General features: G+C 36.7%; 1 protein-coding gene across 1 annotated transcript in view; it reads right to left on the minus strand.

The window, feature by feature from the left end:
- Window positions 1-301: 301 nt before the first annotated feature.
- The window catches only part of GRAMD1C (GRAM domain containing 1C), a 71503-nt gene continuing 46871 nt past the window's right edge, over window positions 302-24933 (minus strand). The window contains 10 exon segments of the mRNA XM_054700593.1: window positions 302-1824; window positions 5785-5890; window positions 6106-6216; window positions 7396-7453; window positions 8505-8681; window positions 10519-10622; window positions 11321-11463; window positions 12701-12819; window positions 15859-15996; window positions 24189-24351. Coding sequence (XP_054556568.1) covers window positions 1744-1824; window positions 5785-5890; window positions 6106-6216; window positions 7396-7453; window positions 8505-8681; window positions 10519-10622; window positions 11321-11463; window positions 12701-12819; window positions 15859-15996; window positions 24189-24351 — 1200 coding nt within the window. The 3' untranslated portion in view covers window positions 302-1743.

A 24933-nucleotide genomic window follows, 5' to 3' on the forward strand; every position in this document is an offset into this window, starting at 1 on the left:
GTTCATAGTCGTGATTTCTGGCGAGTCTCCACGTGAGACCAGCAGGCCTATCTAGTGCATTTGTTTCAGCAGTTAGCATATTTGAAATGACATTGCTTTAAGATGAGAATTCTTTTTCGCACAAAATTGTGGAGTGTGGGCCCATGTACATACTTTCACTACAGCAGGTTTTCTAAATAATTGGGGGGGGGGGGGTTAAACAGAAAACGAAGAAAAAACTACAACTTAGACATTGTGGAATTTATTGCTGTTCAGTATTGTACACTTATACAGTTAATTAAATTCTGTGTATATTTTTAGTCTTGATTTATAAACTATTTTGGTAATTTTCTTTGAGGTATATTATGAAGTACAAGTTTTAAAGAAGCATCACAAAAATACTCAACTTGTCACTCATCATTTTTGTGAATTTCACAAAGAACAAGGGTTCAAGTTTTTAATGCAGTCACTTGCTCACAGCCAGACACTTATTAAATCTTCATCAAAAAGTCCCTAAGTACACTGGTACCCCAAGGTAGGCTTATGGGGATTCATCCAGAAAAGCCCATTTTCCCTCTAACCGAGTCAATACTTTCATTCTCTGCAGGCATCTCAAAAAATGACTTTAGTAATCCCAAGTGACTCTAAAAAAGGGAAACATTTAAAGGCAATGGTTGTTCCAAGAATATATACAAATTTCTCTTGTTCCAGAAGCATCACTTGTATTGAGATATATGCCTAAAAACTTGTTATGAAAAAATCAAATCTTGAGTCTGACAACTTCAATCAGTACATTTATTTGTGTTGGGACATAATGCCCCCCCAAAGTTTTTTTTATTAAAGAGCAAAGTCTGTGTCTGGCTTTTACCTTAAGTATTAAAACATGCCATAACTGGCTACTGAAAACTAATACATAAATTATTTTCAACCAGACAGCTTACTTCCACCATGAAAGACTGCTAAGCTAAAACTAAGCTTAGTTCAAGTATTAATTTGCCCTGTCACTAACTGCCCAGATGTTCATATAATCTGGTTTTGAAAACTCAGCATGCTTTTTCCTCTTTAATGTTAATATCCTATATGTTTCCTTCATGGACACTGACTTTTCTGTCATTTGATGCATGAAGAGGCAAGCTAGCTACCTGAAGGAAAAACTACTTCTTTCATAAAGATACAACATGGCTGGAGAGCCTTTCAGGTAACAATCACAAGTAGATGCAAAAGTGTGACTACTGAATTTACCTGCTAAATAGACAGACATTTACAGTACACAAATCTAGTAATTTCATATGCCTAAAGACTAATCCTTCAAAATTAGTAATGATTGAGAGGTTTCTTTTTATATTGTCTTCTTTAGCCTCTTCAAGCTCTCTCCACTGTAAAGGAACCCACTGGACATGTACTGATTCTACACTAACAAAAAACATCAAACTTCCAACCTCACTAAAAATATGAGGCCGTACTACTCAGTTCAGAATGTTCCATTTTCTTTTTGTATCACAGAAATTTAAATCCACAGTATATTTCATGGTTCACTGAAGAAATTCACAGCTTATAATTATGTATAAGTAAAAGGACGGATTTTTAAGGCCATCGGAGACTATCAAGTAAATGTTATTTAAAAAGAATGCTCATATCAGAAGTACCAATGATGAGAAAATATGGAGATGTTCCTGTGATGATTAAAATCCTTCATCCTCTGGTTTCCTTCTAGATTTTTGCTTTTAGTTCCAAGTGTCTCTACAATTTCAGTCCTTAAGCTCACTAGCTTTCAACAGCCATACCCGTCTTGTTCCTATTTAGTAGATCAAAAGTTCTCTGAAGCATGATGAGTGAGCTCTTCAACTGCAAAGAAAATTAATTTTCAACATCAGATTGTTTCAACTTTTCTTATTACTTTTATACCAAAAGTTTCCAAATATATTTAATATTAATTGTGTTTATACCGATGCCCAAATAAAAAACAGCATATATAAAAGCCCTGGTATCTCTCAGTATAGCTGCCACAGAGATCCTCCCATCTGCTATTGTAATGCACTTCTTCCTACAACATACTGCCATGTATCCTACTTCCCAGGGGGTCCATTTGTCAAATTATCCAAAGTGAAAGTCTTATTTTCTTAAGTGGTTTCTGAAGTTGCATTGTTCTCACTATCTCCTGAACAACTCAAGTTCCACTACCAGGGCTTTGCTTGCTATTACACTCATGTTCCTCTTCATCTAAAACTTACCCATCCCCCATGTGTCCATGTAGTTTTCCCTAGCCATTCTGCCTCTGAACTCCCAAAGCATTACTACTTCCGTTGACACTTAATTTTGTATTTTTTTAAAGCTTTTTTTATTACTTATTTATTTTTTTAAAGATTTATTTATTTATTTATTTATTTATACAAGAACCAGGGTACAGGCCAGATGCGCGGGAGGGTGACAGGGTTCACCAGAGACAGAGCGGGGAACAGAACAGGCAGGCAGACGAAATACACTGCTGAGGGGAGCAGCGGGCGAGACAGGAGAGTTCTGCCGCGCCATGTGGGTTCCTTACCAGCTGGCAGGGATAGACCTGGTGCTGCAGAGGCTGAGGACAGCTTCACAGCGCTGCACTCAACTGCCTGCACCACCAGGGGAGGCCCTAATTTTATACTCTTACAGTCTTTAAATAATACACATGGACATCTGATTTCTCTAGTGAAATTATAAGCAACTTGAGAGCAAGAATTATCTCTTAGTCTTTTTGTACTCATTCACTCAACAAATATTTCTTGGTTGCCTATTACCTGCTAGGCACAGTGCTAAGCACTGGGTATACAATGGTGAGCCAAATAGGCACTTTCCCCTCTTCATGGAGCTTACAGACTAGTAAGGGTTACAGAACTAAAATGGATAATCACATACATAAATACACACTTACACAGTGTATGAAGTTTTTGATTTGAGTAACTGGGGGATGACAGAACCATTTCTGAAACAAGGTCAACTAGAGGAAAGTTAAGTTTGGCTTGGGATGAAAAGCATATACTGTTTTGGATACAATCTGTCTGGAACACCTGTTAGCAGCAAGTGTTAGCACCAAGGTGAAGAGGGCAAGTAGGCAAGTGACTAGATGAGTCTGGAGCTCAGGGAAGAGATCAGGATGAAAGGTATGAATTTAGGAGTCACTGGTATGTTTTGTATGCAAAGTTAGGAGAGTAGATATAATCCACCTAAAAGGGAAAGTAAAGAAGGTAAAGTAAAGACTCTAACACAGCTGGGAGCGCTGAGCCAGGAACAAGTCAGAAGAGAAGTAAATTATGCAGAGTGAAAGAAATCAGTAACAATATATGATTCCACCTGTATGAAATCTCTAGAAGAAGACAAACCACAGAAATGAAAAATAGATTAGTGATTGCCAGGAGCAGAGAGAGAGTAAGGGGTGGGGAGTGGCTGCTACTGGGTACAGTCATTCTTTATTGGGTGATGAAAATGCTCTGGAATTAGTGGTGATGGTGAATATTCTAAAAATTCTTTAAGAGGGTGAATTTTATAGTACGTGAGTTACAATAATGCTGGGATTTTTTTCATGATTTAAATGAAGGCAAGATACATTTCAAAAAAGGAGGGGTCAGCTCTATCAAATGCTGACAATGAAAGATGAAAACTAAAAAAAGGTACATTAATTTTAAAAGCCAGAGGTCACTGGGGACCTCAGCTCAAGCAACATCAGTGGAAAATGAGAGGGGTAGGGGAGAAAGGTAGGAATCGGTGGGATTGAGTGAGTGGATTAAATGTATGCATCCAATTTGCTCTCACCTGAAACCTCACCAAAGACACAGTAGAGAGATTTTTTTAAATGCCTAAATCCACAAGGGAAGTAGACAGAAAAGGCTACAACAGCAGCACAACTTTGGAAACTAGATAGCAGATAGATGGTTTTGCAGGTCTGAAAAAGCTGTATCGTAAGCTAAAACAGCAGAGAAAGCTAAGAACCAACCAGAGTCTCAGAGAATGATGGCCAGTAGGAAGTGGGAATACAGAGGGACTAAGATAGGCACCTCACCTTTCCTTCTGCCCAGACAGAAGGAACATCTGCCAAATATATTCTTCTTTCTTTTTTAGAAAGAAGAAAGGCTTTCTGGCTATCTGGGGGTGATATGGGGGAACATTAGACATCAGTAAGGACAGCAGTGCCCATACCAAAAACAGAGATTATGCAAAAGTGCATTGAGATTATCCCCCCTGCCCTCTCCAACCCCTCTTCTTTTATTGAACTCCAAAAATGCTGGCAGCCAGCCCTTAATCTTTCAGAGAGAGGAGACTGGAAGAGTCCTCCATGAAAAATGACCAATGCAAGAGGAAAGACGTAACGATATTAGTATCAGGATTTCTGAAGCAACAGCTGAGCCAGATTTACAGAGTCAGATTAGAACCACATGTTGAGAACTTCACATCTACAGAAACACAGTCATGTATTACAGATGTCTAACGAAATCCTCTAATCCTAAGGACAGAAATCAAAGTGGGGAAAGGATCTTGATGGAAAGTGAGTATGAAAGAAGAAAACAAACAAAAAAATTAACTCTCAGTGACATGATCAGAGATTAAAGATATTATAGTCATTAAAGGTGGGGGTGGGGGTTTGGGGAGGAGGAGCAATGGTCTAGGGCAAAGGACTGTGGGTGTCTTGATTGTAGGTGTGGTGTTGTGATATATATCCAAAAAAGTGTGAACCCATTTCCTGAAATCATATGCTGTTCTATAAACCAATGTTACTACAATAAAAATAAATAAAAGATATTATAGTCATTTAAAAAGAGCACAATGCCATTTAAAAAAGCAAAATTCAGAGAAATAACATCTCTTTGAAATTAAACTTGTTAGCAAAAATTGAAAAACTCAATGGAAGAATTTGAAGATTAAATTGAGGAAATCCCTGAGGAAGCAGAACAAAAAAGCAAAGAGATGGAAGTTGGAAACAGAAGGTAAGATGAGACAACCTGTCCAGTAGAAGGTGGGCATCTGAATTATAAATGTAGAAAGTCAAAACAGGAAAAATGGAGGGGAGGAAATCATGACATGTATAAATCATTATTTCCCAGAACTAGAGGGTCAGAATTTCCAGGTTAAAGGATTAGGAATGGGAACAGCCTCAGAATTCTCAATAGTAACACCAGAAGCAAAAATAACTTAGAGCCAATAGCACAATACCTTCAATATTCTGAAGAAACATTATTTCCAAGCTAGAATTCTATCTCCAGAGACATTTATTAATCAAGGGGGAGGACAGAATAAAAAAATTTCAGACAGGCAAATACTTAAAATATTTACCTCCACACCATTACTCAGGAAGGCACTAGAGAATATGTAATGTTCAAATGAGGGCAGAGTTAACCAAGAAATTGGAAAACAAGGGCTATGAGGATGCAGGAAGCACCTCTAAGATCTATAGTCAACAAATAAAATAAAAATAATGAACAGAAATGCAGTATTTACATTTCTTCATTAAAAGAGTTGATATTAAGCATCAATTTTATCTAGGAGGATCAACAAAAAGAATGTGGCAGATGTATACTGGCTGATGGGGAAACATCTGCCAAATATATTATTACTAATTGAAAAAGGAGGGTGTGCAGTGGTATCCACAGTTTATTTCCATATTGTAAACAAACATACCCAAAAAGGTAAACTGTGCATAATACAGAAACTAGTAAGGCTGAGTTGCCCCTAAGAGGAGGTGTGGATATAGTTTAGAGTAGATATTCTCTCACAACCAGATGGGCAGCTGATTCCTACCCGTATGAAAGTGCTGAGCCCTGTGGTCCAGTCACCTACCTGTTCCAGCATCACAATGGAGTCTCGGAGCACTCCTTTTAAACTATGTGCCCGTTCACTGTTGTTTTCAATATTTTCTGCTCTTGACACCGTATCAGAGACTAAACTGAAAAAAAAAATCTTAAGAATCAGGGGGATAGATTCTAATCTTTCATCTTTTAGGGCCCCATATATTTGCACAGGAAATAAAAAATTTGAAAAATTGATGACTATAGAATAGTTAGCAAACCAAAATCTCTCAAACTGGAATGAAATTTTCTGCAGCTAAAGAATTATTGAAATAATATGGTAAAACAGGTTAGGGTTGAAAAAAGGACTTACTTTAAAGACTTCTCTTCTTGGAGGTGGAGACGATAAAAGGATTGAGCAGCATATTCTAACTTTGACAGCTTCAGAAACAGTGTCACATTCAACAAAACTAGCAACAGCAAACTGGGCAGAGCAAATCACAGCTGGTTAATCCATTCTTATGTACACCTGAGGTACTGTTAATGCGGAATATACACGCAAAAGTTTCCAGAATGTGTATTATTGAAACCAGTTTCCAGTTATTGTTATTTAAATCATTTATTCCTATTTTGTTGTATGAAAGAATTACTTTTAAGTATTAAGTGGAACATTGTGAAGGTAACTAAAGTAACACTGAAGTCCTCAGATAAAGCAGGTTGGAATTGTTCCTGAGAGCTCGCCTCTAAGCTAGGAATCCCAGTCATTGTTGATGTGCGACCACCAACTTAGAAATCTCTCGGCTAAGCTTTCAAGATCTATTTTTGGGTGCTTTGGGACTAAGCAATTATATACCCATAATGCTCCATTTCAGAAAAGGAAATGAAGATCAATATGGACTTGATCTTAGACAGATCACGATGTACCTCTTATTCCCAATGGGGGAAAAATACCTATTCAGCAAAAATTCTAGTTCACCTTAGACAAAGAAAGTATCAAATCCCAAATATATATTAATGGTGCCATGTATAAAATGTTATATACAAGATTAACTTATTACTCCTTTGACTTTCACAGCAGTTTTCCAGTGGATGTATATATCTTATCACACATATATCTCCTCAAATACATAGATAGCAACATATCTCTTTTTTTCTATTAAAATACTTAAACACCCTTAAAAATATATAGTATTCACCTTTACTAGTCCAGAAGAGAATTTGAAGAAAAAACAAAAGCTAAGATAGTAGCAAGAAAATCAAATCTAAGAAATTATTGTGGTATTGAAATGGTATGTAGATTAACATTTCAACATTTGAGTATAAATTTTATGCAAAGTAAGGGAAAAGATTACTGATAATATTTTCTATTCAAAAATGTCACTGTAAACTAACTTAAGCACTTTGTATAGAACTTCCCAGATTAGTTTTAAAAATAAAAAACATTTATTGAACATGTACTTAGTGTTCTTTCAAATTAAATAATTATGAAAATCATACATCAAAAACTATCAGACAAGCACATAAAATTACTGGTTTTGAAGGCCAAAATTGTTCAAACAGTGGCAATTTCTATACAGTAATATGTAAATAAACTAAATCATCTTGGAGAGTTAAAATATAAATGAAGACACAAATAAAATAAGAATCCAAAACAAACACTTACAAAATACTCATCACCACAATAAGAGCGATGCTGTAGGTTCCCATTTCCTTTTTCTTTCCTGCAGATCACACACACAAAAAAGAGGCTGCTTCAGAATCAGGACTGTGATAACAACTGGTAAAAATTTAATTTCATTTGAAAATAACTGAAGAAAAAATTCTTGAAATTATTTGTGAAGACAAAGTGATTTAGGTTGAACTCCCTCACCTCATTTTTGGTTTTTGATATCCTGTGTAATATGAAAGATATCTACAATAAAAAACATCAGTCCTGCAAATTTGGCCTATAATACGAATTAATTAAATAAGCATTTCAATACAGCATAGAAGCTCTCTACTTAAGTTCCAACTCTGCAAACAATATTTGAACAGGGTACAGCGCTTTCCTCCTTAAAAAAAAATTTTAATCATCCTTACCTGTTTTCTGTCACCCAACCTTTTAAATGCCAAAATTAAAGAAACATGAAATTTAAACAGTAGATAAGCATATTCATGCTGATGTAAACCTTAGAAGAGGATTTGCTAATGTAGAAGGATGAGAAGGTATGACAGCTTTACAGCACTGAGAAGAGAGAATAACAGTTAATAGAGGCAAGATGTCCTCAAAATTGAAAGTCGGAATAATAAACATCAAATTCCATCTTTGACAGTACATAGGATTAAAACCATATAATTACTACATTCAAGGGTAGACAAGTGTCTCTAAATGCTAAGCAGGAAAGGTATGAGCGAGGAGTCCTCGAGCAGGGAACAGGGGCGGGACTGGCGACCTGGGAGCCCTGGCTCAAATGGAGCCAGCTGCCAACAGTTGCTAAGAAGGGATTTGGGTCCAGGGTTGTCAGGTCTGTTTTTATATAAAATATATCCAATTTTAAAATATCATTTGGGCCTAGTAAACTACTGCTGTTGGCCATATGCCTAACATTTTGCAATTGCTCCTTTATATTTAAATACTAGTTATCTTTAAGGAACTCAGAGTTTGGAAACCTCAGAAAAGGAGGGAAGACAAGGGAGAGCACCTAAGAACTGACATCAACAAGAAGTGTATTCTGCTTCATATAAGTAATTACTGATAAAATGTTCCAACCCTGTTTACCAGCTAACAGTTACCTGTAATATCCCCTTTGGCATCTAAGCCCACATCTCCAGAAGAACGCAGAGAAGAAAGTTTAGGGTTTGTTTCTGCTGTTCGGGTGAATGTTCGCCTTCTCCTCCGTAGGCCACTAAGTTTTCCAGGGTCTTCAATGGACTGACTTAATATAGATTCTTCCATTAACAAATCTGATTCTAAGAAGAATAAAACAAATCTATACATAGCATAGAAACTTTTTTTTTAAGATTTATTTTTTTATTTATACAAAAGCTGGGGTACAGGCCAGAGGCGAAGGAGAGTGAGAGGATTCACCAGAGACCCACCGAGTGGGGAGCAGAATAGGCAGACAGACCTAAAGCACTGCTGAGAGGAGCAGCATGCGCGACAGGAGAGGTCTGCGGCTCCATGTGGGAATCGAACCCGCACTGCAGAGGCTGCAGACAGCTTCACAGTGCTGTGCTCAAACCACTGCACCACCAGGGAGGCCCCCTAGAAACTTTCTAAACTGTAAGATTGTTGGGGGAGGTTGGATATTTTGCTTTCAGTTTGGGTTTTGAAGCCTTGGTAACTTTCTTTAACTATTACTCAAGTTCATATGGCCTAGAGTCAAATTTTACTCTTAATGAAAAGTTTTGGAGAGTACAGGGATTCCATAATGAGGTTTCATTATTCTAGGAAGAATGAACTGTATTAATAAGTAATGGGATCATCAGAGCAAATTCGCCATGTACTCTATTAAATATTAATGAAAAGATTTCAGTTATGGAAACAACAGGCTACCCACTTACACTGAATCATTAGAAAGATTTCCAAGATAGATTATGGTACTTGATTGTAAATCTCAAAGAAAAGAATAGCATATAACAAGTTCTAATTTATAATGAGGGTTTGCAAAAAAAGGAAGTCTAATAAAACTTGCAAACAACCTAAAATCCCTATTTTGTCATTTGTTTCAATCTTTTCCTTAACCAGATTTTTTTTTTATTAGAAACCCATTATCCAGGGGCCTCCCTGGTGGTGTAGGTGGTAAGTCTCAGTTTGATCCCCAGCCAGGGAGCTAACCCACATATGGCACAGCAGACCTCTTCTGTCTCGCCCGCTGCTCCTCTCAACAGTATATTTCAGTAGATCTGCCTATTCTGCTCCCCACTCTGTCTCTGGTGAATCCTTTCACCCCACACACCTCTGGCCTATACCCCAGTTCTTGTATGCATAAATAAATAAAAAATGAATCTTAAAAAAAAAAAAGAAACCCATTATCCAGTAGCCAAACTAATTTTTGAGTTTCATTTTCTCTGCTTTTGATTGGGAGTTTACTAATAAAATAGCCAGAGAGAAAAGCAAGGAAAATAACAACTCAATAACAAATTTCAAATTACCCTGGGCTGACTGACCTCCAGCTTTTCTATAACTAAAATTACTTATGTTTATGTATATATTTTTCCTCATGTATATTTTAAGAAATATCCAAACAAGACAACAGTATCATTTCCCTATGTTTACCAGCCTCTTCCACCAAATCCATACTTGTACATGAGACCATTGCTAAGTGGGTCTGCATAAACCCAGAAAAGGTGCACTGGTAAGGGAGGTGTGGGCCCAAGAACTCTGCAGACCTTAGCAAGTACAATAAAGTTAAGATAATGTTATGATCGTAGCCTCTGTAGTCAGCCATCTTGGATCCTTGCTGAGGAAGGGAGTGTGACATCGCCTAACTGGGTGATCTTAGACAAGTCATTTAACCTCTCTTATTTCTGTTTTAGTAAAACAGCAAAAAATAATGACCTCACAGGGTTGGAATGAGTGGACATACATAACATACATAGAACAATGTCTGAAATGTAATAAGTATTATTAGGTAAGTGTTACACCAATGAAAATTAAAAATCTAAATGCCAATTGGGGCAGTCATAGCACTTCAGTGGGAGTCATTCCAATAATATCTACCAGTTCCTATTGTGACTCAAATGAAGTATCCATCTATTTTACTAATAAATGTGATCTTTATAAAAAGAGAAGAAATTTGCAAACCAAGCTGTTTGAAATAGTCCTCCAATGAACTCCAGGAATTCTTCTCAATCAAAGATTTGATAAGGGCCCATGGTTGTTTTTTGTATTTCAAATCTGTGGAAACTCTAATTGGGTAAGGAGGAAAGAAGAATATTTAATCTTTAAAGGACAGAATTTAGTCATATTAACATTGCAATTAAATGTAAAACTGTAGTCAGTGGAAAGCCAAAAGAATTAAAATATGTTGAATATAAAAGAAAATTTGTCAACTTATAGAGACGTCCTCAAAAAATTCACTATTGTTGCCTCTGATAATTTCATCAGAATTACCTTCCAAGAACTTCTTATTTTATTTCTTTCCTTTTGCTAGCCCTGAATTTTCTTAAACAAGAAAGTTTCAAAATCAATTCTAAATTGTCTGTCTTGTATAGAAAAATCTCTAGTGGACACGAATTGAAAATAATCACATGAGCTAAGCCTAGGTCAAATGTACGCTGGCTCGTCACTGTTTTTCATGCACCAGCATTTATTTCCCATTACAGCACAAGTGCTTACTGCTCACCATGTGTTCTCCAAGAACTCCCAACCCCCTCTCTCATTAAACAGGGTCACGTGGCCAGTTCTGGTTATTGCACTGTGAGCACAATTCTACATCTTTCTCTTCCTGCAGCAGCAACCACACAGAGTGAACTGAAACGACACAGATTCTGAATTGTGCAGTTCCAGGATATCAAAGCCTTCACCATAGTGTTAATGAGTAAAGATTTCAAAATTAATATGTTACCAGAGTATATGCAAGCCTATCCTGACTAAAGCAGCTCACCTCAGCCGGCATTTCTGATTCGAAACTCGGATGATATAGTATCTGTTCAGGGTATAGAAGTAATCGTGGTAGGGGACATCATGTGTCATTACTTCTGAATCTACCAAATAAAACTGTGTTGCCCGACTTTCTTTATATAGTGTCTGCCAAAATAAGAAAAAAAATTGCATGTAAATGTTTAGTATATCAAATTCCTTGCCAATTTCAAACATGCTAGAATTCCTTCTGACAAAGTACAAAAGACATGAAAAACCTATATACAGAGCCAGAGGACTCCATGTTGGCAGTGCTAGCTAACAAATGAGAAGGGACCAGCAGAAATAGTAGTTGCTGCCTCTCTGTCAGAAAACTGCATGACTGCTTTCTTTTAGGTATGAAGGAGAAAAAGGAACCATATAATCTTTTGTGTATATTATTATTTTATAAACGGGGTAAGAATTCAAGGTTCAATAGACCAAAGCAAGGATTACAACCCCCAAATTCAACACCACCACTTCACCAAAAAAGTCAAGGAAAGGGCAACCAAATAAAACACTGCTTTCCCTAAGTAGGATCTGATGTGGTTGCTAGCAAAACCTTTCTCATTATAATCACAGCTTTTCTACTTATCCTCTAATGTATAGATGCTCCAGAGTCAAATTATGCTCCGGTATCAAATTACCAAACTTTTCTTAAATGTTTGAAAATCTAAAATTTAAGTACTTTTTAACACCGATGAAAACTACAACAGCATAACTTGTACAGACATTAATAGATATTTTCAAACTATTTGCATAATAGATGCACCAACACAAATTGGCCAGACACAAACTCCACAGTGCCATATATTCAATATCTTACAATCTCTTCCCCATACATCACAGCAACCACCTAGTGATCTGGCCGTAACCTCTGATATGATCCTATAGATCAGATTCTAGATCTTTTTAAAACCATTTCTTATGAAACACACACAAGAGGAGAAAGGAAGTATAATGAGTCCTCATAAGTTCATAAACCAACTTCAACAACATTAACTCCTGCCCAATCCTGTTTCATCCTCACCTCATCTCCACATCCCTTCCTTCCACCTCTGCCTGGCTTTTGAAGGAAATCCCAGACATTAATATAATTTCATCCATAAATGCATCAGTATATCTCCTTATAAATCCTCAGAATATCTCTTTAAAATATATTTTCCTAAAACATAGCCACAATACCATAATGACATATAAAAAATTAATTTGTTTGCTTTCAGATTGGATTAATTAGCATGATTAAGTCTCTTTAACATAGAACTGTTTCTCCCCTCTGCCCTTTTTTTTCTTCCTTGCCACTTAATTGTTGAAACTCTTGTAAATTGGGGACTATTCTTTTGGGATATTGACAGAATAGACATACCTGCTTTTCACTGACAGAGGTGCATTTTCCAGTCAGTGGATTATTAAGGACAATAGTGTAGTTCATGTTCCTCAGTTGATGACCATCAGGTTGTACTTTCCAAGGAGTAGATACTACATCTAGTCATGCAAAATATAACCTGAATTAGTTCTAGATTTTTGAAGAGTATGACTTAAAATAGAATCCAAGAGGTAGCTGTAGACTTGTTTTAAAGTTAATTTCCGATAAGCCCTAACTTACTCATAACTGTATGCTACAAGTTTAACATGAAAGAAAAGCAAAACTAAATGTCCTATAGGTGACACAGCCCCCATCACTTGTCATTATGCAACAACATGACGTTGATCCCAGCTTGTGGAGAAATCATGTACCTACAGTAAATTCATAGAAACAGAAAGTAGAATGATGGCTCTCAGGAGCTAGGGAGTGGGGAAATGGGAAGTCATTGTTTAATAGGTACAGAGTTTCAGTCTGGAAAGATGAAAAAGGTTCTGGAGATGGATGGTGATGATGGTTACACAATGTGGATGTTGTTAATGCCACTAAATTGTGCATTTTATAATAGTTTAAGTGGTAAATTTTATATTATATAAATTTTACCACAATAAATAAAAATGGTAAATTAAGGTGATGGGTTTTATTTTACTACACATGCAAATTTCCTGAATGTGTACACTTTTTTAAAATTTAAAATGTTGAATAAAGACTTAAAACAGCTTTGAATTACAAAAGTAGTTTCACATACAACTGTAGACAAAAATTTAAAGAATACTTATTTAAAAGTTCCCTAATTGAAAAAAATTAGATCTAGTAGTAGGTACTTTAGTGCAGAAGTTAGATGAAATGCACAATAACTGATTAAAGGTTTTTCACAGAGTACTTGATGTTTTTTAAAGTTTTTAAAACCAGTTCTCAAGAAATACAACTTTGATTACCAGGTAAAAATCCAGAAGATAGCAGAGGGGTGTGCAATCCTAAGCAGAGTCTCTCCTTTGGGATCAACCTTCTATTCCAGGTCTAAGTGATAAGATGCCTATAACTGTTTAGGTTTGGAATTAGCTGTAAGTTTTTGCTTCCCAAGGCCATTTATAACATCAAATTGCAAATATTGTCGTCTATATTGAAACCAAATATGATATGAGACACACCAATGCAGTTGCAATTCTAAAAAAAAACTTTCATTTAGTGCCAGAATGGAATAATATGTTAGTTCCTTGTGGACCTTTTAACCATAAAAAAGGCAGTGCAATATCAATAGGCATCAACTTAGAAAATTAAGGTGAGGGTCACCCTGGTGGTATAGTCTCAGTTAAATCTCAGTGCTCTCATGCTATCACAGCTGCAGCCTGAGTTCAGTCCTGGGCCAGGGAGCTAACCCACATATGGCACAGCAGATCTCTCCTGTCTCACCCACTGCTCCCCTTAGCAGTGTATTTCACTCAGTTTGCTTGTTCTGCTCCCCACTTTGTCTCTAGTGAATCCTCTCACCCTCTGCACCTCTGGCTTACACCCCAGTTCTTCTATGAATAAGTAAATCTTTAAAGAAAAAGAAAATTACGGTGAAATTTGAGAACCTAAGAGAAATAATATAGCTAATGCTTCTGACATACCAAGTTCTTCAAGTAGATACGAATTGCAAGAAAATATTTGATTCAGAATAGATAAAACAGGTTAAATATAAATGAAGAGGAAGATTTATATCCCTCAGATAGTCCATATTTTTAAAACTGGAAGAATGGAAAAAAATATTTTTAAAGCTATGTTATCCTTAATATAATCATAAGACAATTGCTGTCAATTAGAAATTACTTAGCTACTTTACTATGAAGAAGAAAAACTATTTTTATACATGAATCCATACCAATGATGTGATCTCTGAATACATAATTATGTTTACATAAAAGTTTCTAATAAAGGAATAACATCTGGTGGTTAATAAAATGTCTAGATTATAAACTACATTTGAATTGACTATAGAATAACTTTCTCTTTGACTATATCAAATGATTCATGTTGCATAAATCTCTGCTGCTGCTTTCCAATATTATATAGCAAGCTAAACCACAGGCTCTCAAAGCTTTAAAATATCTTGAAATATTAGGATAAGTTCAGCTTCAAACTAACTATAAGCTAATTTGAGATATTTACCAAAGTAGAACTTTTAATACATAATCTATGAAATCTTTTATGATCTATGAGTCACTAATTTCCTAACTAAAGCCTTTTTTAGTATTTTCATTGAGGTATACCATAGACACTACAATCCCAATTATGCAATTCCTTAAATTTTCACACACACAAAAAAAAAAACCACATGGAAAAATGGGAAAAATGGGGAAAAAATTCTCACAGCAAGAGAGAAATTTACCAGTATCTCAGAAAATCCCTCATAGTCTTTATCCACCCAGCTATCTACAAAAACAATTACTATACTGCCTTTATGGTTACAAATATGTTTTGCTTGTTTTTGAAGTATATATAAAGAAATCATAGTATATATTCTTTTGTGTCTGTGAAAGTTATTCATATTGTTATAAGGAGCAGCAGTCTGCTTTTTTATTGCTATATAGTATTCTCTTGTGTAAACATATACAACATGTTTATCCATTCTGTTACTGATGACCAGGCTGTTTTGAGTTTTGGGCTCACTGTAGATAATGGTGCTATGAAAACTACAGTACATGTCACTCAGAGTGCACATGTTCCCATTTCTGAAGAATATATATCTACTAGTAAGGATATATATCTATTAGTAAATTGTTGAATCATAGAGAATGCATATGTTTAGCTATAGTAGAGATTGCCAAGCCATTTTGCAAAGTGATTGTGACAATTAGCAGTCTACTAGCATCTAACTGTTCCACAATGAAACCCTTTAAAGCTGGGTTCAACTCAATTGAACTGCTGCATTAATGAACAAATAGAGTTTTCATTTTCAAAGGGCCTTAATTGTATGTAGGATCTGACTGATTGAACAGTTATACTGTTAGCATGTGAATTGTACCAAAATATTTAAATATTAATTTATATGTCACCAAAGTAAAATCAAAGCCTGTCTAATTTTTCCCTGACAAGATATATTAATTTATAAATGTCCCACCCTCTAAGAATAATAAGATTCTTCCAAATTCAATATTAGATAAGAACTCATAACCAACCTATTATATTCCTAGAATTGGCAAATTTCTGCATAAAGCGGGAACTGGTAAAGAGCAACTCAAACATTCTCTCAGCACTGATGTGGAAAACACGGTTGATATAAAGTCTTCCATGAAGATCTTTCTCAGGAATATTTTCTGTGGGGGGAAAAAACAGAAGTAAAAGGGAAGAAACCAAGGAAAGATCATTTCAAATGCTTGCTTTGGCACAAAATGGTTTGTAAATGTCATTACAATGATCAGCACATCTCGGGACATTATTAAAACTCTGAGTTACTATTATACACATAAGTACTATGTATAACTACATGCCCAATAATATTTAGTTAATTATACTATATGTGATCAATATTTCAGTTGTCAAAAACTAAAAGATAAAGCAATATTTAATTTGAATGATACCACTCAAAATAATACTTCAAAAGTAATAAGGGCAACAATGAGACACACGAGATGCCATCTACCACAGCAACTAGCAGGTCCTATTTCTGAATGCTCACACATTCAGTGATTAAGTCATGAATGGCCATAACATCTACTGAATTCACTAACTTACTCTAATATCTGCTGCTATTATTAACTTGCTAGCCTGAACATTTGAAACTGGACTTAAAGCTGACTCCCCTGAGACCAGTATCATTGTATTCTCATCTATTCTTAATACACGTATTAAAAAAATTAGGAAATACTTCTGAAAAGTATTCTTCAAAGCTAAATAATGCCCAGTGGCATATTACATTTTTCTGGGTATCTGATAATGATGTTGAACACTACTTGCAGCAAATGAAGCAGTAACTGCTCACCTTTTCTCATATTCCCTGGAAACATTATATAAAATAGCCCAGGCTTATGTGATGTTTACTATATGTCAGACATTGTGATAAGCACCTGACAAGCAGTAACTCATCTTATCCTCGCAGCAATCCTGTGAGATATACAGCAGCAGTTGCATCCCCGTTATATAAATGAGCAAACTGGTACAAGTATAGGTGAAGTGCCCTTTCTCATCTAACTCAGGGGGTTCAGGATATGAGCATGAAATATGATGATGTTAATCATCATCACTTGGTTAAGGTGGTATCTGGCAGGTTTCTCGACTGTAAAATAACTACTTTCCTCTTTCCATCTTCTGTCTGTTAGAAATAAGTCACTAAGTTCAGACCAGAGTCAAAGGGAGGAATCTTAAGTTCCACCTCTTGGAAAGAGGAGTGGCTACATATATTATTTGGAACTCTGTAAGGAAAATCTGTGCTTTCTCCTCAGTTTATGTATTTATATAACAATTTGCATCAGTTTGGACTCAGAATAGTTATTTCATCCTTTAGGTTATAATCCAGTATTATTTTTTTTCTCGCTCTCTTTATTTTTTTAATTAGTCATTACGAATCATTTCAGGTTGACTTCTGTGTTCTTTTGATAAGCCTCCTTTATTTTTTAAAGCACTTCTTTCTTGGGGCCTCCCTGGTGGCACAAGGGGTTTAAAGTCTCAGCACTATGAAGTTATCAGCAGCTGTGGGCCTCCCCAGTGGCGCAGCGGTTGAGCGCTGGGTTGCAAAGCTGCCCGCAGCCTCTGCAGCGCCGGTTCGATTCCCCGCTGCTCCCCGGTTCCATTCCCCGCTGCTCCCCAGCCACCAGAGGACCTCTCCTCCCGCCTGCTGTTTCTCTCACCAGTGTACTTCGGTCCTTCTGCCTGCTCTGCTCCCCACTCTGGCTCTGGTGAATTCTCTCACCCTCCCGTGCTTCTGACTGTACCCAGTGCTTGTATAAATAAATAAATAAATCTTCTTTAAAAATAAATAAATAAATAATAAAGTTATCAGCAGCCACTGCAGCATGGATTCGATCCCTGGCCAGAGAGCTAACCCACATGGTACAGCAGACCTCTCCTCTCTTGCCTGCTGCTCCCCTCAGCAGTGTATTTCAATCAGCCTGTTCTGCTCCCCACTTTGTCTCTGGTGAATCCTCTCACCTCCAACTCCCCACCCCCGCATCTCTGGCCTACACCCCAGCTCTTGTATGCATAAATAAATAACATAAATCTTAAAAAAAAAAAAAAAAGCACTTCTTTTTTTCTGATACTACAAGGTGCTCCAGCTTCATTTTCTATATTCCCCACCCCAGCCCCAAAAGTAGCCATTTCTCTAAGGAGCCCAGAAATTGTAATTTTTCAAAAGTAGGCTTCTCATTCACCTTGAAGGAAAAATATTATACTCATAGGTATTTTAATATAATATTTTTATGTTTCTTCTAAACTCCTTTATTAGATATAATGTTCCATTTGTGGTACCACTACTGGAAATGAACAATAATACCTTTTGTATGCAAATTTGTTTTAGGAAGTAAGGACATGAAATAAACTGTTTCCACCTTTGATTATTTATTTATAAAATTCATGATACTTTAAAGTCTCCCCTATGCATATTAATCTATTAAGTGATATTTTTTTTTTTTTAATAGTGGCATGTTTTATTTATTTATTTGTTTGTTTGTTTTGTTTATACAAGCACTGGGTACAGTCAGAAGCGCGGGAGGGTGAGAGAATTCACCAGAGCCAGGGTGGGGAGCAGAGCAGGCAGAAGGACCGAAGTACACTGCTGAGGGGAGCAGCGGGCGGCAGGAGAGGTCTGCGCGCCATGTGGGACCCTCCTCAGGTGGCCGGGGAGCAGCCGGGGATCGAACCGGCGCTGCAGAGGCCGCCGGCAGCTTCGCAACCCAGCACTCAACCGCTGTGCCACTGGGGAGGCCCTATTAAGTGATATTTTAAATGAAGAAAGCAATACTTCTCAGTAAGTCCAGAAGCAGATTACTATTTCCAACATATCAGTTTCCTACCAGTGGGAACGGTAGGAAAAGTGTAAAAGATAAATATGAAAAGAAAATGTACATGACTGAAACTGAAACCATATGTTGACAGTATTTTGAGAATACATGAAAACTGTACTAAATAGGCATTTTTAAAAAAGCTGATTAGGAGTTTAATTGAATAACTAAGGACACAATTTATCGTGACCTGTTGTCTTCTTGACTGAGATTGAAGGCTTTTCTTTCACCCTGAAAAACCAAGTTCAATTTGAGAGTGTTGTTCAAAAACCTAAGACTGAAAAATATGGTGGTTACCAGAGTGGGAGAGGGATGGCGTAAAGGACAGAAGGGGTTACATGATGGTGCTTTGGTGGTGGGTGAGTGAGTGAAGCATTTGCACACATCAAGGAGTGAAGCTGTACTCCTGAAACTATCTAATTTTTTAAACAAATGATGAATCAGTAAAATCTGATTTTAAAAAACCTAAGATAACTATGTCAGAGTTCTTTAGTTTGTCTTATAGTTACTTGCCTGTCATGCCAGCCTGCTTAACGGCTTTTCTCTGACCTTCCAAGAGGTCTACTTGATATTCTGATTCCTATTTCTCTTTTCTTCATGGCTTTGCCTCGAATTCATCTTTCTCTGTCAACTACAGACTACAGATTTCAATTTTGCTATTATGCACCCTTCCCCCAGCTTATTCTTTGCCTGACTTAGCTTCCATTCTAGGATAAGGGAACCCTGCCACAACAAATTCTAATCCCAGCAACATAAAACTAAATTTAACTCTGTCATCATGATACAGCTCAGGTGTCTCATGCCCTTGGCCAATTTCTCTGTTTCCACTCAGTTCTACTTCCTGAGGCAGATGTTTCACAAGACTATGACACAGTAGAGTAGGGTAAAAGTCAATCCTGACAGCTGCAGAAATATTACATCCTCAAAAACATGCCTATCATTTCCTTGTACTTGTGCATGTGGATAGAGTGTCACCTCATCTTTATTTGACAGGAAACTCCCTGTATCTTCTCAGATATTCTGAACTCCTACCCAAAACAGGACAAGTAGGTAATAAGGGGCAGGAGGAGTCTATTAGCAACAATCCTTGAGATAAACAAAGCAGGTCTGTAGATTATTCTGTGAATTATTTTGTATCAAAGTTTATTATTAGTAGTAAGGACTTTGGATGCTTGGTGGTAGGTGTGATGTGGTGACATACATCTGAAGAGGTGTGAACCTATTCTTCTAAGTCATATACAGTCATATAAATGTTACTACAATAATAACAAAAACAATAATCATTAAAAAGAGAAATAAAATAATATGCCATCTGCCTAGCTCCCTTTAAATCCACATGAATTTCCAAATTTCTGACAAGTGTTTACTTTTTTTGACCTTTTCCAAAGTCTCTCCAGTTCACTGGCTTCAAGTGTCTTCATAATCTCACAACTTTCAGAAAATAAAAAAGATTCATTGTAATACCCACTTTATACATATGATAAACCCACGGGAGAAGCAATGGGAATACTTGATTCACCATGTAATGATAATCTAATAAGAGAAAAAAGTCATCCATACACCTTAAAGAAAATATCCGCAAACAGAAGACTGAACATCACATGTAATTCTTACTGCTGTAACGTCAGTCTTTAAAAGGATACCAGCAAGGGGTAAACTGTGATCAGGACCATATGCAATACAGAAATGTTTATTCCTTATGTCTAGATATGAACACAGATTATATGAGTTTTAATATTATTTATGAAACATACTTAATGTTACATTACCATTAATGAAACAACTTCTTAAGGATAATTCTTATAAAAGAGCAGGTGAGAAAAAAGGGAAATATCCTTGTTTTGGCATCACTTACCTATCTGGCCACTGGGTGCCAGAGTAGATCTTCCTAAAATTAGAGGTCAGCCAGGCAGGAAATAACTAATTCATGCCTGCTGTATTCCAAAGCTTGAATGATAAGCTACGAATAGGATCCAGTTACTCTGGGACATGACCCTTTCAAAAAATTTCCTCTCAACTATCTTTTCAAAAGAACTCAACAACCATATTCATAACGTACTTTATGATTTTTAAGAACTTTTTGTGACATTTTATTTATATTTTTAAGTTCATGGATTTAATTTTCATCAAATATACTTCATTATTCCAAAACCAAGGTTTAACCTGATATGAATTTGGTTTTCATGGACTTGGTCTTGGTTTTGGATTTTAGATTTAAACTTGATATGGATTAATTTGGATTTGACTTGAATTTAGCTTTGGTTTTCATAGATTTGGTTTTCACTTCAGTAAAAAGACAACAGGGATTCTCAAACTAGGTCCAACCTGACTAGCAAATACAATCATGTTCTATAAATGCAACCCACTGTAATGTCCCTACTAGTAGGAACGTAGGCAAAATAAAAATTCATTAGCATTGTTCTTGTTTCTGAAATTTGAAAACAGTCACTATCCTTTATCTTTACCCCCTGTTTATATCTGACTTCAATGTCAATAACCTCACAATTTTAAAAAATTCTTAAAATATCCACTTAGTAAATGTGACAAGTTTCACTTACCCTTTACACCCAAATTAACAATTAAATAAACAATTAAAACCAACCAGGACATGGGTAGACAGGGAATCCTAAGGGAACAAAGCTTCTCGCAAGTAAACTTAATCACATTACAATGAATAGCATATCCATGTTGAAGGCATGGAAAATAAGGACTGAAGTCACTTAAGTGGAAAACAGTATCTTCACTTGATACTGCAAGGTTGTGCTATACTCTGGTTAATAAATAAGTTTCTCACAAAGATATTAGTTAGCAATTCTAAAACTACTCCTTCCATAGCTTCATCGCACATCTCTGTCCTCTCTCCTGGGGTCTCAGTGCGCACAGAAGCTGATGCTCCCCAAGAGAGGAGGAGGAGGAAGTCCAGCAATGCCTGCGACTATAAGGAAAAGTATATGACTTTGTAGCTCAGTTGGCAGCCTGTTTGTTTCTCACACATACCTACATACATCCTCAACTTCATCACTATTAATATTAGAGGGGATATTTTGGCCTCTATTTTACTTGCTATTTGTTTTCTCTTTCAGTTTGGTTATACTTGGGGTGGTCAAGAAGCGGTGCTGGGGCCTCCCTGGTGGAGCAGGGGTAAAGTCAGCACTATCAAGATATCCCCATCCATTGTGGCATGAGTTTGATTCCCAGCCAGGGAGCTACCCACCTGGTGCAACAGACAACTCCTCTCACCCACTGCTTCCCTCAGCAGTGTATTTTAGTAAATCTGCCTGTTCTGCTCCCCACTCTGTCTCTGGTGAATCCTCTCACCTCCCCCTGCACCTCTGGCCTACAACCATTTCTTATATGCATAAATAAATCTTAAAAAAAGAAGGGGTGCTATTTGCTGAATCCATATAAGACCTTATGTATGCATGAATTACAGACTATAATACAAAACATAAGACAAATATTGTACAGAATATAATAATTTTCAAATTCAGAAGACCTTTTAGGTCATGATTCTATTTATCATTATATAAAGAATTAGGCTTAATCTCTGTTGACTTTCTAAAGCCAAATAAATTGCTTTTCAATGTTACACAAAATATTATCATTGGGTCTTTCTAATAAATATCAACTATAGAATGTTCCTTCAAAAGTGAATGGAAATTAGGGCCTCCCCTGGTGGCACACTGGTTGAGCGCTGGGCTGCGAAGCTGCCTGCGGCCTCTGCAGCACCGGTTCGATCCCCGGCCACCGGAGGAGGGTCCCACATGGCACGCAGACCTCTCCTGCCACCTGCTGCTCCCCTCAGCGGTGTACTTTGCCAGTCTGCCTGTTCTCTTCCCCGCTCTGGCTCTGGTGAATTCTCTCACCCTCCCACGCTTCTGACTGTACCCAGTGCTTGTATAAATAAATAAATAAATCTTTAAAAAAAAAAGTGAATGGAAATTAAATGGGAATTTAAAAAATAAGAAATTGACTACAGTAAAAAAGAATTAAATTTAGGAGCAATTACAATGAGCTATCTGTGTTTCTGCTTTCAAAAACTCATCCCATTATTCTAAAATATAACCACAGTCAAAAACTTGAATCTATACAAAATGAAATTTGAGTTCTCTTCTGAGTAATACCAATGAGTAAACAATTGTTTTAATCATTTACTGATTAAATCATTTACTTCCTAGAATTTTTGAGAGTCTTCTTTATTCTCTTTTGGAAGATACCTAATAATTACTAGTCATCTAACAATACACTCCTGGCAAGACCACTTGTTTTCATAATTTTACATAAAATAGGCTTAGAGTAGCCTTTGCTAAGCTATCTCTTTATAAAAAGGAAGAAAAGAAAAAAGAATGTGAGAGGTATGGGAGGAAATAAAAAAAGAACATTGGATGGAAACCTAATAACTAATCCTAGTTCTTTATCATTAATTAGCTGCATGATTTATATTTACTCCTCCTAACTTTTAATTTCCTTGTTGGTAAAATGAGGAGCAAGCTAGATGAATTCAAATGTCATTCTACCTATAAAACTTGAACATTTTACACTGCCTGATGGAGTGCGCATGCAGATTTTTATTAAGATTTGCTTTTCTGGGGTTCCTTGGTGGCGCAGGGGTTAAGACTAAACCTAGGAGGGCCTCCCCGGTGGCGCAGCAGTAGAGCGCTGGGTTGCGAAGCTGCCTGCAGCCTCTGCAGCTCCGGTTCGATCCCCGGCTGCTCCCCGGCCACCAGAGGAGGGTCCCACATCAGAGGAGGGTCCCACATGGCGCGCAGACCTCTCCTGCCGCCCGCTGCTCCCCTCAGCAGTGTGCTTCGGTCCTTCTGCCTGCTCTGCTCCCCGCTCTGGCTCTGGTGAATTCTCTCACCCTCCCGCGCTTCTGACTGTACCCAGTGCTTGTATAAATAAATACATGTTTAAAAAAATAATAAATAAAAAAAAATAAACGGGCCTTCTTAAAAAAAAAAAAAAAAGACTAAACCTAGGAGCAATCCACAGCCACTGCAGCATGAGTTCGATTCCCTGCCGGCCAGGGAGAAACCCACATGGCGGGACAGACCTCTCCAGTCTCGCCCACTGCTCCCCTCAGCAGTGTACTTCGGTCCGTCTGCCTGTTCTGTTCCCCACTCTGTCGCTGGTGAATCCTCTCACCCCCCATATCTCTGGCCTGTACCCCAGTTCTTGTATAAAAATAAATAAACCTTTAAAAAAAACTTAAAAAAAAAGATTTGCTTTTCCTTTGCTATTGCTCCATCTCCATTGCCTTAAAGCTTGAAATTTTAAAAGCTAAATACAATGTGATTTTCAAATTCTAGACTTATGAAGGAAGCAGAGATGGGTTAGACTAAGCAAGCTCCTTCCTCTATATTCTATTAACTCCCATTCCTTTTTTGATTCTTTATCGAGTAAAACTATATCTAATGCAACTAAATTCTCAATCTGCATATACCTAATAAAATAATAAACTTTAAAATACATAACTGAGATTTTATTGCAATTCATAGGAAATTCTTTACCTTCATCAACAGAATCTGAAGTGCTACTTTTATCCAGAGAAAGATACTCATTTTTATTCAAGTCCAGTGATTTTGGTACCACTCTACTTAATCTCATTTCTGAAGTTAGCAAAGGACTCTTTTTGATCTGTTTCTCACTTTGGGGTTCCTCTTTCCCAAATCCCTAAAAGTAAAAAAAAAAATCTAGTTTAGAAAACAGATTATAGGTTTACATTTTACAGTGAGATCTTTAATAATAAAGATGCTTTGAAATGCTGCTCTCTGAAAATGTTATGTCTGCATCACAAGGAACTCAGTTCAGTCCATAGACCATTTTAAGATCATCTTCTACACAATAATAATGAACAACAAATATACATCTTAAAACACCATATAAAAAGAGCTTAGTTTTAACATCATGTGAATCACTTACACAGAAGGGAAAAGGGTAGAGGACAAAAATAAGGGAACTCTCAGTTCTCTGCAGTGGACAAGGGAGAGGAGTCAAAGGCAGTTATTTTCCCAAGACAATACCTTCCCATCATCTCAAGGAAAAGAACTCACCCATTTCTCAAGACCAGTAACTAAAGGGGAAAGGGAAAGAAAAATAGACAAAAGTCACATAAAAGTACACTGAAAGAGAAGATTAAAAGGGAAAATCAATTTTACAGCAACTTATAAGAATACAAATGGCTTTGCTGTTAAGAGACTAAGGGATTGTTAAAGGAAATAAATTGGGCATTAAAATGTATTCACTGGTGCAGCA

The sequence above is a fragment of the Talpa occidentalis genome, unplaced genomic scaffold (assembly GCF_014898055.3).
Source record: "Talpa occidentalis isolate TD23 unplaced genomic scaffold, MPIMG_talOcc4v2.1 talOcc4.4, whole genome shotgun sequence".
Classification (NCBI taxonomy): domain Eukaryota; kingdom Metazoa; phylum Chordata; class Mammalia; order Eulipotyphla; family Talpidae; genus Talpa; species Talpa occidentalis.